Below are 20,885 nucleotides of genomic sequence, written 5' to 3' on the forward strand. Positions count from 1 at the left end.
GTGTGTGTGTGTTGTGTGTGTGTTTGTTACTGTGTGTGTGTGTGGGGGGGGGTTGTGTGAGTGTGTTTGTGTGTGTGTGTTGTGTGTGTTTGTGAGTGTTTGTGTTGTGTGTGTGTGTGTGTGTGTGTGTGTGTGTGTATGTTTCTCTGTGTGTGTGTGTGTGTGTGTTTGTTTGTGTGCGTGTGTTTGTGTGTGTGTGTGTGTGTGTGTGTGTGTGCTCTGTGTGTGTGTGTGTGTGTGTGTGTGTGTGTGTGTGTGTGTAAATGTTTTGGTTACAGGGATAGAAAGAGAGATTGTGGTGCTGAAAGACAGGCAGAGACAGGATAGAGATAGAGAGAGAGAGATGCAGATGCGGATGTTTTATTCATATAAAGGCCATTGTTCCTCATGTAGGGGTACAATACACAAAAAAGCACAGTTATTAAAGAAAATCATGAAGTTGCAACAGATCTGAAATGCAATGCCTTGTACATCAACAAATTCCTTATGATGCTTAGAGAGAAAGAGAGAGAGACATGACTTGACATGACACTGAAAAAAAAGAGAAAAAGTTCATTTCAAAGGGTTAAAATATCAGTCAATCATTCAGTTTCATACAAAGTAAAAAAAAGTTTCTCTCTGGGGATAATTGCCATACATATAGATGACAATCATAAGCTGAGTTGTTAACCAGCTGCCATTGCCTTTCTCATTTACCAAAAAAAAAAAAAAAAAGACTTTCAGACTTCAAACTTTAGTTTCTCTTCCTCCATCAACACCAATCAATCTATCAGTTCTTCTGCTAAGCTTAACTCTGACCTTTTTTTGAAACACTTTCTATGAAAATCTTGAAAACTGAAAAGCAAATGACTCATCACCAAACACCACCACTTGAGAAATATTTCTATTTGCTTTTCGAATAATACTTCCATCAGTCCTGAAAATGGGGGTGGATGGATGGTGCATGCATCGACCTTCTGACATCCTGTGCATTTTTGTACTGAGGCACACTGTTTGTGACTCCGCACAAGTCATTTTTGAGTGAAATCCGTGGTTTGCCGGTGTCCTGGTTTTGTACACAGTAGCAGTGTTTAACAGCATACACACAGACACAGACAGATACGGACACACAAACACAGACACACACACAGGTACGGACACACAAACACAGACACACACACACACACACATACAGACACACACACACACACACATGCAAACACACACACACACACATACACACTCATACACACACACACACACACACACACACACACACACACACACACCACACACACTCACACACACACTCACACAAACACAAACAAACACACACACACACACACACACACACACACACACACACACACACACACACACACCAGTGCAAGACAGTGGAAGCACTCGCACAAAAACAGAACTGGTCACTGACTGTGCCAACAGGTGCCCGTGAGGGAGGTGTCCCCGAGTGGATGGTGCACTTTGCCAGCGCCGTCTTCGGCATCATGGTGCTGCACACGCTCTTCCGTCTGGCACTGCTCTACATGGTGCTGTGCTGCACCCTCACTTACCTCCTCCTGGCCTCCTTGGCCGCCAGGGGGCGCCACTCCAGCGGGCCAGCCACGGCTGTCCTCATTGTGGTTTTCCTGGTGTTGTGGTGAGTTATGGGGAGTGGGCGTGTCATGGGACGTGCTGGTTTTTTTGTTTTTTTTTTTTTTTTTTGAAGGCTGGGATGCTTGTGGAAACTTTTGTATGCTTCCTTTTCCGTTAGAAAAGTTGAAATTTGTTTCACTGTACCTTTGGTGTTGTCCTGATTCACTTATTTCTGTTCTGCTTGTTCCTGATTCATCTATTCCCGATTCTCCTTTCACTGAATTGATGATGTCAGTTTGCCTATTCCTAATTTGACTGTGTGCTCAGTTGCTCTGTGCATGTGTGTGTGTGTTGTGTATTGTGCGTTGTGTGTGTGTGTGTGTTTTGTGTGTGTGTGTGTTTAGTAGAAAATATCATTTTCTTCACCGTTTTATACAGATGTTGTCATTTTTCGCTGTCTTGCCTGTTGACAAATTTGCTGTGTGTGTTTTGCAGTGAGCTGTGGCTGGTGGATCCTACCACATGGCACCAGATCAGAGGTACGTTTGGCCAGCTTTTATCATGCACTCTACTTTCATGCAGTTCTTTCTCTGTGCTCATAAAAGGAATAATGACATGATACTGTAACAACTCCTAAAGATATGGCATGCATATGATATATGTGATCCAGACTGCAGCCATGATGTTACCGTAAATCAGAGCACCATGACTTGCCAGACACTGAAATATGTCTGTGAAATGGAGTCAGGTCGAAGTCTCTTCCTCCGTCCAGCTCTTTGTTCAGTGCAGATGATGAATGATGTCCCTTGTCCAGGTGCCCAGATGGTGCTGTCAATGAAGATCATCTCCCTGGCCTTTGATTACGGCAGCGGTGCCATCATGGACCTGCCCAACATCTTTGAGTTCATGGGGTACTGCTTCCATGTGGGCACGGTGGTGTTTGGGCCCTGGGTCCCCTACGATGACTACTACCGGTCTCTGGTGACCGAGAGACTGCCGCTGGTGGGTGTCGCTGCTTCTCGTCTGGCCCGTCACTCCCTGTCTTGTTGTCTTCTGTTTCTTCTCTCCCCTTTGCAGGGAAGGCTGTCAGTTCTTCTTGTCTCCCCTGTCTTGTTATCATCTTTTACATCTCCCCTTGCAGTTTTTGGGGGTGTGCATGCTGGGTGTGCTCTTGTTTCCATAACCCACCAAATGCTGACATGGATTACAGGATCTTTAACGTGCGTATTTGATCTTCTGCATGCGTAATACATATACACGAAGGGGGTTCAGGCACTAGCAGGTCTGCACATATGTTGACCTGGGAGATCAGAAAAAAATCTCCACCCTTTACCCACCAGACACCACTGAGATTCGAACCCGGGACCCTCAGATTGAAAGTCCAATGCTTTAACCATTAGGCTATTGTGCCTGTCAGTCAGTGGGGTGGGTGATGTTGTACTGTATGTTTGTCAGTGGGGTGGGCGATGTGTTGATGTTTCAGTCAGTGGGGTGGGTGATGTGTTGATGCTTCAGTCAGTGGGGTGGGCGATGTGTTGATGTTTCAGTCAGTGGGGTGGGTGATGTGTTGATGTTTCAGTCAGTGGGATGGGCGATGTGTTGATGTTTCAGTCGTTGGGGTGGGTGATGTGTTGATGTTTCAGTCAGTGGGGTGGGTGATGTGTTGATGTTTCAGTCAGTGGGGTTGGTGATGTGTTGATGTTTCAATCAGTGGGGTGGGCGATGTGTTGATGTTTCAGTCAGTGGGGTGGGTGATGTGTTGATGTTTCAGTCAGTGGGGTGGGCGATGTGTTGATGTTTCAGTCAGTGAGGTGGGCGATGTGTTGATGTTTCAATCAGTGGGGTGGGTGATGTGTTGATGTTTCAGTCAGTGGGGTGGGCGATGTGTTGATGTTTCAGTCAGTGGGGTTGGTGATGTGTTGATGTTTCAGTCAGTGGGGTGGCTGATGTGTTGATGTTTCAGTCAGTGGGGTTGGTGATGTGTTGATGTTTCAGTCAGTGGGGTGGGTGATGTGTTGATGTTTCAGTCAGTGGGGTGGGCGATGTGTTGATGTTTCAGTCAGTGGGGTGGGCGATGTGTTGATCAGTGGGGTGGCTGATGTGTTGATGTTTCAGTCAGTGGGGTTGGTGATGTGTTGATGTTTCAGTCAGTGGGGTGGGCGATGTGTTGATGTTTCAGTCAGTGGGGTGGGCGATGTGTTGATGTTTCAGTCAGTGGGGTGGGCGATGTGTTGATGTTTCAGTCAGTGGGGTGGGCGATGTGTTGATGTTTCAGTCAGTGGGGTGGGCGATGTGTTGATGTTTCAGTCAGTGGGGTGGGTGATGTGTTGATGTTTCAGTCAGTGGGGTGGGCGATGTGTCACTGTATGTTTCAGTCAGTGGGGTGGGCGATGTGTTGATGTTTCAGTCAGTGGGGTGGGCGATGTGTTGATGTTTCAGTCAGTGGGGTGGGTGATGTGTTGATGTTTCAGTCAGTGGGGTGGGTGATGTGTTGATGTTTCAGTCAGTGGGGTGGGCGATGTGTTGATGTTTCAGTCAGTGGGGTGGGCGATGTGTTGATGTTTCAGTCAGTGGGGTGGGCGATGTGTTGATGTTTCAGTCAGTGGGGTGGGCGATGTGTTGATGTTTCAGTCAGTGGGGTGGGTGATGTGTTGATGTTTCAGTCAGTGGGGTGGGCGATGTGTCACTGTATGTTTCAGTCAGTGGGGTGGGCGATGTGTTGATGTTTCAGTCAGTGGGGTGGGCGATGTGTTGATGTTTCAGTCAGTGGGGTGGGCGATGTGTTGATGTTTCAGTCGTTGGGGTGGGTGATGTGTTGCTGTTTCAATCAGTGGGGTGGGTGATGTGTTGATGTTTCAATCAGTGGGGTGGGCGATGTGTTGATGTTTCAGTCAGTGGGGTGGGTGATGTGTTGATGTTTCAGTCAGTGGGGTGGGCGATGTGTTGATGTTTCAGTCAGTGGGGTGGGTGATGTGTTGATGTTTCAGTCGTTGGGGTGGGCGATGTGTTGATGTTTCAGTTAGTGGGGTGGGCAATGTGTTGATGTTTCAGTCGTTGGGGTGGGCAATGTGTTGATGTTTCAGTCGTTGGGGTGGGCGATGTGTTGATGTTTCAGTTAGTGGGGTGGGCAATGTGTTGATGTTTCAGTCGTTGGGGTGGGTGATGTGTCACTGTATGTTTCAGTCAGTGGGGTGGGCGATGTGTTGATGTTTCAGTCAGTGGGGTGGGTGATGTGTTGATGTTTCAGTCAGTGGGATGGGCGATGTGTTGATGTTTCAGTCAGTGGGGTGGGCGATGTGTTGATGTTTCAGTCAGTGGGATGGGCGATGTGTTGATGTTTCAGTCAGTGGGGTGGGCGATGTGTTGATGTTTCAGTCAGTGGGATGGGCGATGTGTTGATGTTTCAGTCAGTGGGGTGGGTGATGTGTTGATGTTTCAGTCAGTGGGGTGGGTGATGTGTTGATATTTCAGTCGTTGGGGTGGGCGATGTGTTGATGTTTCAGTTAGTGGGGTGGGTGATGTGTTGATGTTTCAGTCAGTGGGGTGGGTGATGTGTTGATATTTCAGTCGTTGGGGTGGGTGATGTGTTGATGTTTCAGTCAGTGGGGTGGGTGATGTGTTGATGTTTCAGTCAGTGGGGTGGGTGATGTGTTGATGTTTCAGTCAGTGGGGTGGGTGATGTGTTGATGTTTCAGTCAGTGGGGTGGGTGATGTGTTGATGTTTCAGTCAGTGAGGTGGGCGATGTGTTGATGTTTCAATCAGTGGGGTGGGTGATGTGTTGATGTTTCAATCAGTGGGGTGGGTGATGTGTTGATGTTTCAGTCAGTGGGGTGGGCGATGTGTTGATGTTTCAGTCGTTGGGGTGGGTGATGTGTTGATGTTTCAGTCAGTGGGGTGGGTGATGTGTTGATGTTTCAGTCAGTGGGGTGGGTGATGTGTTGATGTTTCAGTCAGTGGGGTGGGCGATGTGTTGATGTTTCAGTCAGTGGGGTGGGTGATGTGTTGATGTTTCAGTCAGTGGGGTGGGTGATGTGTTGATGTTTCAGTCAGTGGGGTGGGCGATGTGTTGATGTTTCAGTCGTTGGGGTGGGTGCTGAAGTGCCTGATGAGCGGCCTGCTGTCTGTGCTGTGCCTCCTCTACTCCACCTGCCTCACTCACTGGCTCATCCTGGACCACGCCTGGCTGTGAGTACACTGAGGCCTCTCCACTCTGATGGTGAACGTGGCCTCTCCTGTTTCCTGGTTTGCCAGCAAAGGAGACAGATCACTGTTCCTCCTGCAAAGTGTGAAAAATATCTTTCCACCTGCAAAGTGTGAAAAATATCTTTCCCCCTGCAAAGTGTGAAAAATATCTTTCCCCCTGCAAAGTGTGAAAAGTTATTGTTTCCCTCTGCAAAATATGAAAAATATCTTTCCACCTGCAAAGTGTGAAAAATATCTTTCCACCTGCAGAGTATGAAAAATATCTTTCCCCCTGCAAAGTGTGAAACATATCTTTCCACCTGCAAAGTGTGAAAAGTTATTGTTTCCCTCTGCAAAATATGAAAAATATCTTTCCACCTGCAAAGTGTGAAAAATATCTTTCCACCTGCAAAGTGTGAAAGATATCTTTCCACCTGCAAAGTGTGAAAAATTATTGTTTCCCTCTGCAAAATATGAAAAATATCTTTCCACCTGCAGAGTATGAAAAATATCTTTCCCCCTGCAAAGTGTGAAACATATCTTTCCACCTGCAAAGTGTAAAAAATATCTTTCCACCTGCAAAATGTGAAGTGTAAAAAATATCTTTCCACCTGCAAAATGTGAAGTGTGAAAAATATCTTTCCACCTGCAAAGTGTGAAAAACATCTTTCCACCAGCAAAGTGTGAAAAACATCTTTCCACCAGCAAAGTGTGAAAAATATCTTTCCACCAGCAAAGTGTGAAAAACATCTTTCCACCTGCAAAGTGTGAAAAGTCACTGCTACCCTCCGCAAAGTGTGAGAAATATATGGGACATATCATGAGGGTACAGCCCTGTCAAGAAGCCCTAAAGCTGAATGGAGCCCCATGACAGCATGTTGATCACAATCATCATCATTGAATCATAGAAAACAAGGGAGGCAAGGCCTTCAAGACTCACTTGTGATACACTTTTTAAAAAAATCTAATCGTTTAAATGTGTTCTGTATTTATTATAAAGCTTCGGGTTATAAGAAAAAGAAAAAAAAAAGTCCTAACGGCAGATTCGAACCCCGTGTGTTCAGGTGAGAAGAAACTGTCTTACCCATTACATTATCGGGGCTCCCCAGCTGATGTTCAAAAATATAACGTTTAAACATGCTTTTTTAAAGGGTGATAAATCGATTGCGGTATTCGCAGTGAGAATTAAAAAAATAATAAATATAACAGTAAATTCAGTTTGCATATAATTTGGCTTCTTTTTAAAAAAAAATTTTTGTGCCCATCCCAGAGGTGCAATATTGTTTGAAACAAGATGACTGGAAAGAACTGAATTTTTCATATTTTTATGCCAAATTTGGTGTCAGCTGACAAAGTATTTGCAGAGAAAATGGCAATGTTAAAGTTAACCACGGGCACACAGACACACACACACACACACACACACACACAACCGAACACCGGGTTAAAACATAGACTCACTTTGTTTACACAAGTGAGTCAATAAAAGTTTCCATATTCTGGCGGGGGGGGAGGGGACAGCAGAAGCTAGTCATTCAGATGAGACGATAAACCGAGGTCCCGTGTACAGCATGCACTTAGCGCACGTAAAAGAACCCACGCAACAAAAGGGTTGTTCCTGGCAAAATTCTGTAGAAAAATCCACATCGATAGGAAAAACAAATAAAACTGCACGCAGGAAAAAATACAAAAAAATGGGTGGCGCTGTAGTGTAGCAACGCGCTCTCCCTGGGGAGAGCAGCCCGAATTTCACACAGAGAAATCAGGTGTGATAAAAAGAAATACAAATACAAGCTAACACTGCACTGTGTGGCCATGAAGAACCTTTATCACTGCTTCCTTGTTTCAGCTGGCTGCTGGCCTACAGGGATGCCCAGTCATTCCGCTTCAGCCATTACTTTGTCAGCTTCATGTCCGAAACCACCGCCGTCCTGAGTGGAGTGGGGTGGTCGCAGGTGGATGGACACACACAGTGGTGAGTGCAGTGGTCAGTTTGAATCACCATGTCCATGTGGCCTGTGTGTGTATGTGTGTGTAGTGAGTGAGTGAGTGTGTGTGTGTGTGTGTGGTGAGTGAGTGTGTGTGTTAGTGTTTGCGTGTGTGTGTGTGTGTGTGTGTGTGTGTGTGTTTCCATGTCCATGTAGGCTGTGCACAGGTATTATGTATGTGTATTTTTTCATGTCTGTGTGGCCTGTGTACACACATAGTGTATGTGTGTTTACTCACGTCTGTGTGGGCTGTGAATGTACGTGTGTGTGTGTGTGTGTGTGTGTGTCACTGTGTGTGTGTGTGTGTGTGTGTCACTGTGTGTGTGTGAACACAAGTTGTGTGTGTTTGTGTATACCAGTAATCTGTGTGTACACAGGTAGTCTGTGTGTGTGTGTGTGTGTGTGTACACAGGTAGTCTGTGTGTGTGTGTACACAGGTAGTCTGTGTGTGTGTGTGTGTGTGTGTGTGTGTGTGTGTGTGTGTACACAGGTAGTCTGTTTGTGTACACAGGTAGTATGTGTGTGTGTACACAGGTACTCTGTGTACACAGGTAGTGTGTGTGTGTGTACACAGGTAGTCTGTGTGTATGTACACAGGTACTCTGTGTGTGTGCACAGGTAGTCTGCGTGTGTGTGTGTGTACACAGCTACTCTGTGTGTGTGTGCGTGTGTGTACACAGGTACTCTGTGTGTGTGTGCGTGTGTGTACACAGGTACTTTGTGTGTGTGTGCGTGTGTGTACACAGGTACTTTGTGTGTGTGTGCGTGTGTGTACACAGGTACTTTGTGTGTGTGTGCGTGTGTGTACACAGGTACTTTGTGTGTGTGTGCGTGTGTGTACACAGGTACTTTGTGTGTGTGTGCGTGTGTGTACACAGGTACTTTGTGTGTGTGTGCGTGTGTGTACACAGGTACTTTGTGTGTGTGTGCGTGTGTGTACACAGGTACTTTGTGTGTGTGTGCGTGTGTGTACACAGGTACTTTGTGTGTGTGTGTGTGTGTGTACACAGGTACTCTGTGTGTGTGTGCGTGTGTGTACACAGGTACTCTGTGTGTACACAGGTACTTTGTGTGTGTGTGTGTGTGTGCGCAGGTAGTCTGTGTGTGTACACGCGTAGTGTGTGTGTGTGTGTGTGTGTGTGTGCACAGGTAGTGTGTGTGTACACAGGTTGTCTGTGTGTTCACAGGTAATGTGTGTGTGTGTGTACACAGCTAGTGTGTGTGTGTGTGTACACAGGTAGTCTGTGTGTGCGTGTACACAGGTTCTCTGTGTGTGTGTACAGTAATGTGTGTGTGTGTGTACACAGGTAGTCTGTGTGTGTGTACACAGGCAGTGTGTGTGTGTGTGTGTACAGTAATGTGTGTGTGTGTACACAGCTAGTGTATGTATGTGTGTGTGTACACAGGTAGTCTGTGTGTGCGTGTACACAGGTACTCTGTGTGTGTGTACAGTAATGTTTGTGTGTGTGTGTACACAGGCAGTGTGTGTGTGTGTGTGCAGGACCCTGTCAGTGTCCAGACCTCACCACATAGAGATGCCGCGGTCACTGGTGGAGGTGGTCACCAACTGGAACCTGCCCATGCACTTCTGGCTCAAGACATGTAGGACCGCTGAGGCCCCTCGTCACCGGGGGCAGAATGAATGATTGAAGGAATGAACAAATGATTGAATGAATGAATGAACAAATACTAACTGAATAAGTGAATGAATGAATACTGAATGAATAAATGAATGATTGAATGAAGGAACAAATGATTGAATGAAGGAAGGAACAAATAATGAATGAATGAATGAACAAGTAATGAATGAATGATGGAATGAATGAACAAGTGATTGAATGAATGAAGGAAGGAACAAATGATTGAATGAAGGAAGGAACAAATAATGAATGAATGAATGAACAAGTAATGAATGAATGATGGAATGAATGAACAAGTGAGTGAATGAAGGAAGGAAGGAACAAATGATTGAATGAAGGAAGGAACAAATAATGAATGAATGAATGAACAAGTAATGAATGAATGATGGAATGAATGAACAAGTGAGTGAATGAAGGAAGGAAGGAACAAATGATTGAATGAAGGAAGGAACAAATAATGAATGAATGAGCGAATGATTGAATGAATGAACAAATGATTGAATGATTGAATGAATGAACAAATAATGAATGAATGATTGAATAAATGAATGAACAAGTAATGAGTGAATCTTGATTTTGGCCAACAGAGGAGATATCAGTGCATTGGCTTACTTATATATCTGCTGTTGTTTTTAAGAGAGAGAGAGAGACAACAGACATGCACACATGTATATTTATACTCCATACATGTATAAGAACAACGCAGAGTAAATCTGAGGGAAATCACATCACTGATAAATTCACCAAGTGTGAGAGAGCAAGTAAGTCATTAGCGAAGAAATGTTACATTTGAACTGAGCTGACAGGTGAGGAGGGCAGAGGGTGGGGAGCGGAGGGGGGTTTCCCTTCTCTCCAGTCTGCTTATTTTGGGCTGCCCCTTTCTTTTGTCCGTGTATCTCTTGCAGCAGTTTGACACTTGCTTTTTTTCTAAGTTTTGTTTTTCTGGTCACAATTTCTGTGAGAAAATTTGTTCCCTCTTACGCTCCATGTTGTTGGTTTGTTTTTCTTTCTTCTGTTTGTTCTCAGGTGTAAACTGTGCTGTTTTCCACTGCATGTGTGTGTGTTTTGTTGGTGTTTTGTTTTTTGGTGGTTTATTTTATTTTATTTTTTTGCAGGGGGGAAGGCGGGTGGGGGGGTTGGGGGGGGGGGGGTTGTGAGGAAGTATTCATGGGAAGGGGGATTAATTCATGGGAAGGGGGATTATCATGTGGAAAATGTGTGTGTAACAGGGGGTGTTTATGCTGTGCCAGGATGGCAAGACGAGATGAGAGTTGGTGTTTATGTGAAAGGACGTGTGGTGGTCAGCAGGCAGACACAGGAGGCAGAAACAAGGGGTGGACGTGGTGTGTTCTTTTCAGGGAGCAGTTTGACAGGGGGGAAAATTTGACTGGCACAATTTGACAGGGGGAAAATTTGACTTGCACAATTTGACAGGGGGGAAAATTTGACTTGCACAGTTTGACAGGGGGAAAATTTGACTGGCACAATTTGACAGGGGGAAAATTTGACTTGCACATTTTGACAGGGGGAAAAATTTGACTGGCACAATTTGACAGGGGGGAAAATTTGACTTGCACAATTTGACAGGGGGAAAAATTTGACTGGCACAATTTGACAGGGGGAAAATTTGACTTACACAATTTCAGCTTGAATCAAATTCATCCTGAAGCAAAGTCAGCTTGAAGCAAAGTAGCCCTGAAATCAAACAATTACAAGTAATAAATATCTATTACATGATTCATAATCAGGCTTCATTTACAAGTACATTAATACATTTTAAATTCACAGATTCACTCAAAACCATTCAGTCAAAAAGTGTGCTAATAACAGAAGCTCACTTTAAAGGAATATTATCAATAAAACAATTCAAACCATTCTGTCAGCTTGATGGTAGGTATTCATGATTACTGCAAATTAATTTAGTGTACTTCAGAAACCGAATGTAGTTTTCACCATGTTAAACCAATTACAGTTCAACTTCAGTTTTAGATCCATTTCATCAAAAATGAAGAAAACACTGAAATACAATATGCCAAATACAATAAACTGAATGATACAAGTCTCCAAAAGAAGTGAACTTTCTAATCCGAGATAACTAGTTTACAAAAGAACAGATCTTCTCAGTGTGACAAAGGCTGTTACAGAACAATGGCTGGTCCATGGAAGTGCCATAGAAGAACTGGCAACTTCAGGATGGAGTTCACAAGGTATATATACATATATGATAGTCAGTCGTGTCCGACTATGACCATCAGAACAGCAGAGGAGGCAACTGCTGTTCCGACTATTTGGGCTAGAATTTGATTATAGTGGAGAGTGTCTTGCCCAAGTACATCCCCACTCTCTCAGCCAAGAGGGTTTTAGGACAGTCGGCGTTGGGATGGTTCCCAAAGGCCAACTAGCCCACAAGGCTGCAGCACTAAGAGCCAGTGCAATTTTGCCACCTAGTTTGAGAGTCATAGCCCTTCACAAAAGACTAAGCTGTAAATGGTTTCCCATTGACAAGGTACATAACCCAAAAAGAATCGTGACTAAGAAGGGACAAAACTGCTTCAAAACTACATATCTTAAAATTGTAAAATTCACTCCCCTTTACCTACTTTATACTGACAAAGCAAAAAAGGGATAAAACTACTTTAAAACTATATATCTTAAAATTGTGATTCACTCCCCTTTACTTACATTATTCTGATCAAAACAAGCTGGTTATAAGCAACTAATAACTAATAGCACATAAATTCTTTGCTACTACTGATGATGATTTTTACTCTGCTAATACTTCATTTTTATCTCTGTTACATTTTCAGTTCTGCTATATGTGTGTGTTGAGAGTGGGTTGTTACATACTTCATTTTCAATTCTGCTATATGTGTGTGTTGAGAGTGGGTTGTTACATACTTCATTTTCAATTCTGCTATATGTGTGTGTTGAGAGTGGGTGTTTATAGTGCTCTTTTTATTCTTTTTTTTTTTTTTTTAGATCATTATTTGCCTTGCTTATTGTGAATTTCTGCATTCTCTCATACCTGTGAGTATGTTGGGGTTTTTTTTGTTGCTTTTGTCTATGACCATTTTTACCCAGGTGTTTATGCAGTCATTTTCCATTTTCAGTGTGTGCATGCTGGTTACGTTTGTTTCCATAACCCACAGAACGTTGGGTCCTCCTTTGTCCCCAGATGTCTTCAAGGCTGCAAGGCCTCTGGGCACGTTCGCTGCCGTCTTCATCACTTATGCTGCCAGCTCTTTGTTACATGTGAGTGGTGAACGGTTTCCCCTGGTGATGAGGATTGTCTGTCTGTGTGGAGTGTGAAAGAGCGAGAGCATGCGCATGTGCGATCGTGTGTGCGCATGCATGGCGTCATGTATGTGTATGTATATGTGTCTTCTTCTGCTTTGTGTTGGAGAATTTTTGCATATCAGTTTGTCAGTCTCAGTGGGTTTGTTTTCTTTCTTTTTTTCTGTTTTTTTGTTCTCTTTTCCTCTGCCTTTCTTTCTCTTTCTTTCAGTCCATCGCAGTTTTTCTCCCGTTTCTCTTACTGCTGTCCTCTTTCAGTCTGTCACTCCATCCTCTGCCTTTCTTTCAGTCCATCGCAGTTTTTCTCCCGTTTCTCTTACTGTTGTCCTCTTTCAGTCTGTCACTCCATCCTCTGCCTTTCTTTCTCTTTCTTTCAGTCCATCGTAGTTTTTCTCCCGTTTCTCTTACTGTTGTCCTCTTTCAGTCTGTCACTCCATCCTGCCTTTCTTTCTCTTTCTTTCAGTCCATCGCAGTTTTTCTCCCGTTTCTCTTACTGCTGTCCTCTTTCAGTCTGTCACTCCATCCTCTGCCTTTCTTTCTCTTTCTTTCAGTCCATCACAGTTTTTCTCCCGTTTCTCTTACTGTTGTCCTCTTTCAGTCTGTCACTCCATCCTCTGCCTTTCTTTCTCTTTCTTTCAGTCCATCGCAGTTTTTCTCCCGTTTCTCTTACTGTTGTCCTCTTTCAGTCTGTCACTCCATCCTCTGCCTTTCTTTTGTCTTTGTTCTGATGCGTCACTGAAACCGTTATCATATTTTGACTGTTTCTTCTGTGCATTACTGAAATCATTGCAATATTTTGTCTTGTTTTTGTCGTTGCATTACTGAAATCATTGTACTGTTTTGGCGGTTACTTCTTTGCATTACCGAAGTCATTGTGCTGTTTTGGCTGGTACTTCTTTGCATTACTGAAATCAGTGTACTATCTTGGCTATTCCATCTTGTTTCTTTGTTGCATTACTGAAATCATTGCACAATTTTGGATGTTTCTTCTTTGAATTTATATCCATTCTGACACGCTTTTGAAATTATTGTAAGATTTTGGCTGTTCTGCTTCGTAATTCTTCTTCCAATTTTTTTTGTCTTGGTTGGTGTCACTGGAGGTGGGTGTTTTCTTCTTCTTTTTTTTCTCTTTACTCCCTTTTTTTTTTTTTAAAGGGTTGTGAGATGGGGGGAGAAGGGAAAGAGTTTCTGATATCACGTCACTTCTCTTGAGCATCAAGTGACCAGGTGTCACTGTCAGTCAGCCGTGTGTGGGAAGGGGTTTTGAGGCTTTCTTTTATTGTTGTTGTTGTTGGTTTGATCTTGACATCTTGATGTTTGTGTCCACTTTCTTTTCCCCCCCAGGGTTTAAACTTCCAGTTGGCATCTGTTCTGTTTTCCCTGGGTTTCTACACCTATGTTGAGTTTGGTGAGTGAGTATTGTGCACCACTCTTCTCTGCACACGATTGCTGTTTATATCTATATCTGTATTTGTATATATATATCTCAGTATGTCTATCTAGATATCTATCTCTCTCTATATATATATATGTGTGAGTGTGTGTGCGTGTGTGTGTATTTGTTGTTGTTTTTTGTTTGCTTGTTTTTGTTTTGAAGACAATGTGTCCGAATTTCTGAAGCGTATTAATAAATGCCCATTCGTTCAGCGTTCAAATCTCAGTGCACAAAGGCTGTTTCTCCAGGCAGTTGCTTTGAACAACTGAAAAAGTAATAGTAATGTTTAATTGTGAAGGCAGCATTTTGATATGATGAATGATAGACAAGGAATGCTGTACAGAAAAGGGTTGTGGGAACGTAAAGGTGTGTGTGTGTGTGTGTGCATGTCTCTGTGTGTGTGTGTGTGTGTGTGTATGTGTGTGTGTGTTGTGTGTGGTGTAAGAATTCAGTTTATGTGCGGAAGAGAAAACATGAAATAAGAATGTATGTTGTACACATCGGTGATAAAGTCTGTTGATGTTGTTGGGTGGTGGGTATGCCTGCTGCATGTCTGCCTGGTCAGGCATCTGCTGCTTTGTTTGAATTTTTTCTGATTTTTACAGGAGATGTAGTGTAGTACATATGGATCTGTCAGCACACTCTCACACCTCCTTGCTACTGAAACTGAATCTGAACTGGAAAAGCTACAAGTCTGAATTTTGAACCTTTGTGTGATTATCTTCATAATTTTTAAGGTTATGTTTGAAGGACAGTGTGTGTTGTGTGTTGAAGGACAGTGTGTGAGTTGAAGGACAGTGTGTACTGTGTTTTGAAGGACAGTGTGTGTGTTGAAGGACAGTGTGTACTGTGTGTTGAAGACAGTGTGTACTGTGTATTGAAGGACATTGTGTGTTGAAGGGCAGTGTGCTGTGTGTTGAAGGACAGTGTGTGGTGTGTGTTGAAGGACAGTGTGTAGTGTGTGTTGAAGGACATTGCGTGCTGTGTTGAAGGACAGTGTGTGGTGTGTGTTGAAGGACAGTGTGTGTTGTGTGTTGAAGGACAGTGTGTGTTGTGTGTTGAAGGACAGTGTGCTGTGTGATGAAGGACAGTGTGTGGTGTGTGTTGAAGGACAGTGTGTAGTGTGTGTTGAAGGACAGTGTGTGGTGTGTGTTGAAGGACATTGTGTGGTGTGTGTTGAAGGACAGTGTGTGGTGTGTGATGAAGGACATTGTGTGCTGTGTGTTGAAGGACAGTGTGTGCTGTGTATTGAAGGACAGTGTGTGCTCTGTGTTGAAGGACAGTGTGTGTTGTGTGTTGAAGTACATTGTGTGTGTTGAAGGACAGTGTGTGCTGTGTGTTGAAGGACAGTGTGTGCTGTGTGATGAAGGACAGTGTGTGCTGTGTGTTGAAGGACAGTGTGTGCTGTGTGTTGAAGGACAGTGTGTGTTGTGTGATGAAGGACAGTGTGTGCTGTGTGATGAAGGACAGTGTGTGTTGTGTGTTGAAGGACAGTGTGTGCTGTGTGATGAAGGACAGGACAGTGTGTGCTGTGTGTTGAAGGACAGTGTGTGCTGTGTGATGAAGGACAGTGTGTGCTGTGTGTTGAAGGACAGGACAGTGTGTGCTGTGTGTTGAAGGACAGTGTGTGCTGTGTTGAAGGACAGTGTGTGCTGTGTGTTGAAGGACAGTGTGTGCTGTGTGTTGAAGGACAGTGTGTGCTGTGTTGAAGGACAGTGTGTGCTCTGTGTTGAAGGACAGTGTGTGTTGTGTGTTGAAGTACATTGTGTGTGTTGAAGGACAGTGTGTGCTGTGTGTTGAAGGACAGTGTGTGCTGTGTGATGAAGGACAGTGTGTGCTGTGTGATGAAGGACAGTGTGTGCTGTGTGATGGACAGGACAGTGTGTGCTGTGTGTTGAAGGACAGTGTGTGATGAAGGACAGTGTGTGCTGTGTGATGGACAGGACAGTGTGTGCTGTGTGATGAAGGAAAGGACAGTGTGTGCTGTGTGATGGACAGGACAGTGTGTGCTGTGTGATGAAGGACAGTGTGTGCTGTGTGATGGACAGGACAGTGTGTGCTGTGTGTTGAAGGACAGTGTGTGCTGTGTGATGAAGGACAGGACAGTGTGTGCTGTGTGATGAAGGACAGTGTGTGATGAAGGACAGTGTGTGCTGTGTGATGGACAGGACAGTGTGTGCTGTGTGATGAAGGACAGTGTGTGATGAAGGACAGTGTGTGCTGTGTGATGAAGGACAGTGTGCGATGAGGGCCAGGACAGTGTGTGCTGTGTGATGAAGGACAGTGTGTGATGAAGGACAGGACAGTGTGTGCTGTGTGATGAAGGACTGTGTGCTGTGTGATGGACAGGACAGTGTGTGGTGTGTGTTGAAGGACAGTGTGTGCTGTGTGATGAAGGACAGTGTGTGCTGTGTGATGAAGGACAGTGTGTGCTGTGTGATGAAGGACAGTGTGTGCTGTGTGATGGACAGGACAGTGTGTGCTGTGTGATGGACAGGACAGTGTGTGCTGTGTGATGAAGGACAGTGTGTGATGAAGGACAGTGTGTGGTGTGTGTTGAAGGACAGTGTGTGCTGTGTGATGAAGGACAGTATGTGCTGTGTGATGAAGGTGCTGTGTGATGAAGGACAGTGTGTGCTGTGTGATGAAGGACAGTGTGTGCTGTGTGTTGAAGGACAGTGTGTGATGAAGGACAGTGTGTGCTGTGTGTTGAAGGACAGTGTGTGCTGTGTGATGAAGGACAGTGTGTGCTGTGTGTTGAAGGACAGTGTGTGCTGTGTGTTGAAGGACAGTGTGTGATGAAGGACAGTGTGTGCTGTGTGTTGAAGGACAGTGTGTGATGAAGGACAGTGTGTGCTGTGTGTTGAAGGACAGTGTGTGTTGTGTGATGAATGACAGTGTGTGCTGTGTGATGAAGGACAGTGTGTGATGAAGGACAGTGTGTGCTGTGTGATGAAGGACAGTGTGTGTTGTGTGATGAAGGACAGTGTGTGCTGTGTGATGAAGGACAGTGTGTGCTGTGTGTTGAAGGACAGTGTGTGATGAAGGACAGTGTGTGCTGTGTGATGAAGGACAGTGTGTGCTGTGTGATGGACAGGACAGTGTGTGCTGTGTGATGAAGGACAGTGTGTGATGAAGGACAGTGTGTGCTGTGTGATGAAGGACAGTGTGTGCTGTGTGATGAAGGACAGTGTGTGATGAAGGACAGTGTGTGCTGTGTGATGGACAGTGTGTGCTGTGTGATGAAGGACAGTGTGTGATGAAGGACAGTGTGTGCTGTGTGATGAAGGACAGTGTGTGCTGTGTGATGAAGGACAGTGTGTGCTGTGTGCAGTGTTGAGGGAGAAGCTGTCCAGGATATTCAGTGCCTGCATACAGGCCAAGAGGTGCAAGGAGGGCTGTGACCACCTGTACACACAGGTAACTCACCACCTGTAAACACAGCACGCTGGCCCAGTGGTAAATGCACCAGACTAGGAATGACTGTTCATGGGTCCGAGTCCAATATATGGACAAGGATTTTGATCCCCCCCCCCACCCCTCCACTAGACATTGAGTGGTGGTCTGCATACTAGTCTTTCAGATGAGACCACCAACCAAGGTCTGAGTTAACATAACACAGCCCAACAAGTTTGGTGTCCTCCTGGTTTTGTTACAAACACAACACAACAGGTTTGGTGTCTGCCAGGTTTCCTTACAAACACAACACAACAAGAACAAACCCAACACAGCCCAACAATATGGTGTCCACCTGGTTTCCTTACAAACACAACACAACAAGAACAAACCCAACACAGCCCAACAATATGGTGTCCACCTGGTTTCCTTACAAACACAACACAACAAGAACAAACCCAACACAGCCCAACAATATGGTGTCCACATGCTTTCCTTACAAACACAACACAACAAGAACAAACACAACACAGCCCAACAATATGGTGTCCACCTGGTTTCCTTACAAACACAACACAACAAGAACAAACACAACACAGCCCAACAATATGGTGTCCACATGCTTTCCTTACAAACCCAACACAGCCCAACAATATGGTGTCCACATGCTTTCCTTACAAACCCAACACAGCCCAACAATATGGTGTCCACCTGGTTTCCTTACAAACACAGCACAGCCCAACAATATGGTGTCCACCTGGTTTCCTTACAAACACAACACAACAAGAACAAACCCAACACAGCCCAACAACATGGTGTCCACATGGTTTCCTTACAAACACAACACAGCCCAACAATATGGTGTCCACATGGTTTCCTTACAAACACAACACAACAAGAACAAACCCAACACAGCCCAACAATATGGTGTCCACCTAGTTCCTTACAAACATAACACAACAAGAACAAACACAACACAGCCCAACAACATGGTGTCCACATGCTTTCCTTACAAACACAACACAGCCCAACAATATGGTGTCCACATGCTTTCCTTACAAACACAACACAACAAGAACAAACCCAACACAGCCCAACAACATGGTGTCCACATGCTTTCCTTACAAACCCAACACAACAAGAACAAACACAACACAGTCCAACAATATGGTGTCCACCTGGTTTCCTTACAAACACAACACAGCCCAACAGTATGGTGTCCACCTGGTTTCCTTACAAACACAACACAGCCCAACAATATGGTGTCCACCTGGTTTCCTTACAAACCCAACACAGCCCAACAACATGGTGTCCACCTGGTTTCCTTACAAACACAACACAGCCCAACAGTATGGTGTCCACCTGGTTTCCTTACAAACACAACACAACAAGAACAAACACAACACAGCCCAACAACATGGTGTCCACCTGGTTTCCTTACAAACACAACACAGCCCAACAATATGGTGTCTACCTGGTTTCCTTACAAACACAGCACAGCCCAACAATATGGTGTCCACCTGGTTTCCTTACAAACACAGCACAGCCCAACAATATGGTGTCCACCTGGTTTCCTTACAAACACAACACAGCCCAACAGTATGGTGTCCACCTGGTTTCCTTACAAACACAACGCAACAAGAACAAACACAACACAGCCCAACAACATGGTGTCCACCTGGTTTCCTTACAAACCCAACACAGCCCAACAACATGGTGTCCACCTGGTTTCCTTACAAACACAACACAGCCCAACAATATGGTGTCCACATGGTTTCCTTACAAACACAACACAACAAGAACAAACACAACACAGCCCAACAATATGGTGTCCACATGGTTTCATTACAAACACAACACAACAAGAACAAACACAACACAGCCCAACAACATGGTGTCCACATGGTTACCTTACAAACACAACAGAACAAGAACAAACCCAACACAGCCCAACAGTATGGTGTCCACCTGGTTTCCTTACAAACACAGCACAGCCCAACAACATGGTGTCCACCTGGTTTCCTTACAAACCCAACACAGCCCAACAAAACGTCGTCCCCTGGTTTCAGTGGCACCCTGTGGTGGTGGTGATCAACACGGCCTTCTTCCTGCTGGCGGTGCTGCACCTGGCCTACCTGGGCCTCATGTTTGACAGCAGTTCACAGGAAGAACAGGTATGTCTGTCTGTCTCCTCCACTGACACTCTGCATGGAGACTGGCGTGTTTTCATGCACCACAGTTGGGTTCTTTTTGTTGTTGTTGTTGTTGTTTGTTTGATGTGGTGTCATTGTGCAGCTACAGCAGTCATCAGTCTAGCATACAGTTGATGCTCACACATGCATGCACACACAACACACGTTGGCATGCACATACATGCAAACACACACACACGTGCACATAAACACACACACTTGCACTCACACACACAACACACGTTGGCATGCACATACATGCAAACACATATGTGCACGCGCACGCACACACACACACACACACACACACACACACTGGCACTCACACACACACACACACACTCTCTCTCTCTCTCTCTCAAATACATATGTATACACACAGAATGCTATGTGAATGAGAAGAAAAGTGTGTGATGAGAAGAAAAGTGTGTTTTCCACAGTGACAGGTGGAGAGAGTGAAGGGTGTTTTCCACAGTGACAGGTGAAGGGTGTTTTCCACAGTGATAGGTGAAGAGAGTGAAGGGTGTTTTCCACAGTGATAGGTGAAGGGTGTTTTCCACAGTGATAGGTGAAGGGTGTTTTCCACAGTGATAGGTGAAGGGTGTTTTCCACAGTGATAGGTGAAGAGAGTGAAGGGTGTTTTCCACAGTGATAGGTGAAGAGAGTGAAGGGTGTTTTCCACAGTGATAGGTGAAGGGTGTTTTCCACAGTGATAGGTGAAGGGTGTTTTCCACAGTGATAGGTGAAGAGAGTGAAGGGTGGTGTTCTCTCTGTCCACAGGGTTACACCATGGAGCACACTCTGTCCAAGTGGTACCACCTCAGCTTCCTCAGTCACAAGATTGCCTTTGGGACCTACATCTTCCACCTGTTGATCTGAACCGTCCTCACCACACTCCTCCCCTCCACCCCACCTTGACCCCATCCTGCACCCTCACCCCCACCCCACCGCCGCCCCCCGCATCCCCCACAGCCGCAGGAAGAAGAGGAAAGTGGGCAAGACTGCCTTCACCGCACCATTCTGAATGATGTCAACATCACAGACCACAGGACAGCCTTCACCGCACCATTCTGAATGATGTCAACATCACAGACCACAGGACAGCCTTCACCGCACCATTCTGAATGATGTCAACATCACAGACCACAGGACAGCCTTCACCGCACCATTCTGACTGATGTCAAC

The 20,885-nt window shown here is 45.0% G+C and overlaps 1 protein-coding gene across 1 annotated transcript in view; it reads left to right on the top strand.

The window, feature by feature from the left end:
* LOC143299842 (protein-serine O-palmitoleoyltransferase porcupine-like) overlaps positions 1-20,639 on the top strand; it is a 29,277-nt gene extending 8,638 nt beyond the window's left edge. The window contains exons 3-13 of the mRNA XM_076613331.1: positions 1,423-1,636; positions 2,068-2,111; positions 2,387-2,574; positions 5,652-5,758; positions 7,605-7,730; positions 9,245-9,345; positions 12,559-12,635; positions 14,022-14,085; positions 17,447-17,532; positions 19,578-19,682; positions 20,481-20,639. Of these exons, the coding sequence (XP_076469446.1) occupies positions 1,423-1,636; positions 2,068-2,111; positions 2,387-2,574; positions 5,652-5,758; positions 7,605-7,730; positions 9,245-9,345; positions 12,559-12,635; positions 14,022-14,085; positions 17,447-17,532; positions 19,578-19,682; positions 20,481-20,579 (1,211 nt within the window). The 3' untranslated portion in view covers positions 20,580-20,639. The remainder of the gene's footprint in view (positions 1-1,422; positions 1,637-2,067; positions 2,112-2,386; positions 2,575-5,651; positions 5,759-7,604; positions 7,731-9,244; positions 9,346-12,558; positions 12,636-14,021; positions 14,086-17,446; positions 17,533-19,577; positions 19,683-20,480) is intronic.
* Positions 20,640-20,885: the final 246 nt, after the last annotated feature.

Source organism: Babylonia areolata, chromosome 25, assembly GCF_041734735.1.
Source record: "Babylonia areolata isolate BAREFJ2019XMU chromosome 25, ASM4173473v1, whole genome shotgun sequence".
In the NCBI taxonomy this organism is placed as follows: domain Eukaryota; kingdom Metazoa; phylum Mollusca; class Gastropoda; order Neogastropoda; family Buccinidae; genus Babylonia; species Babylonia areolata.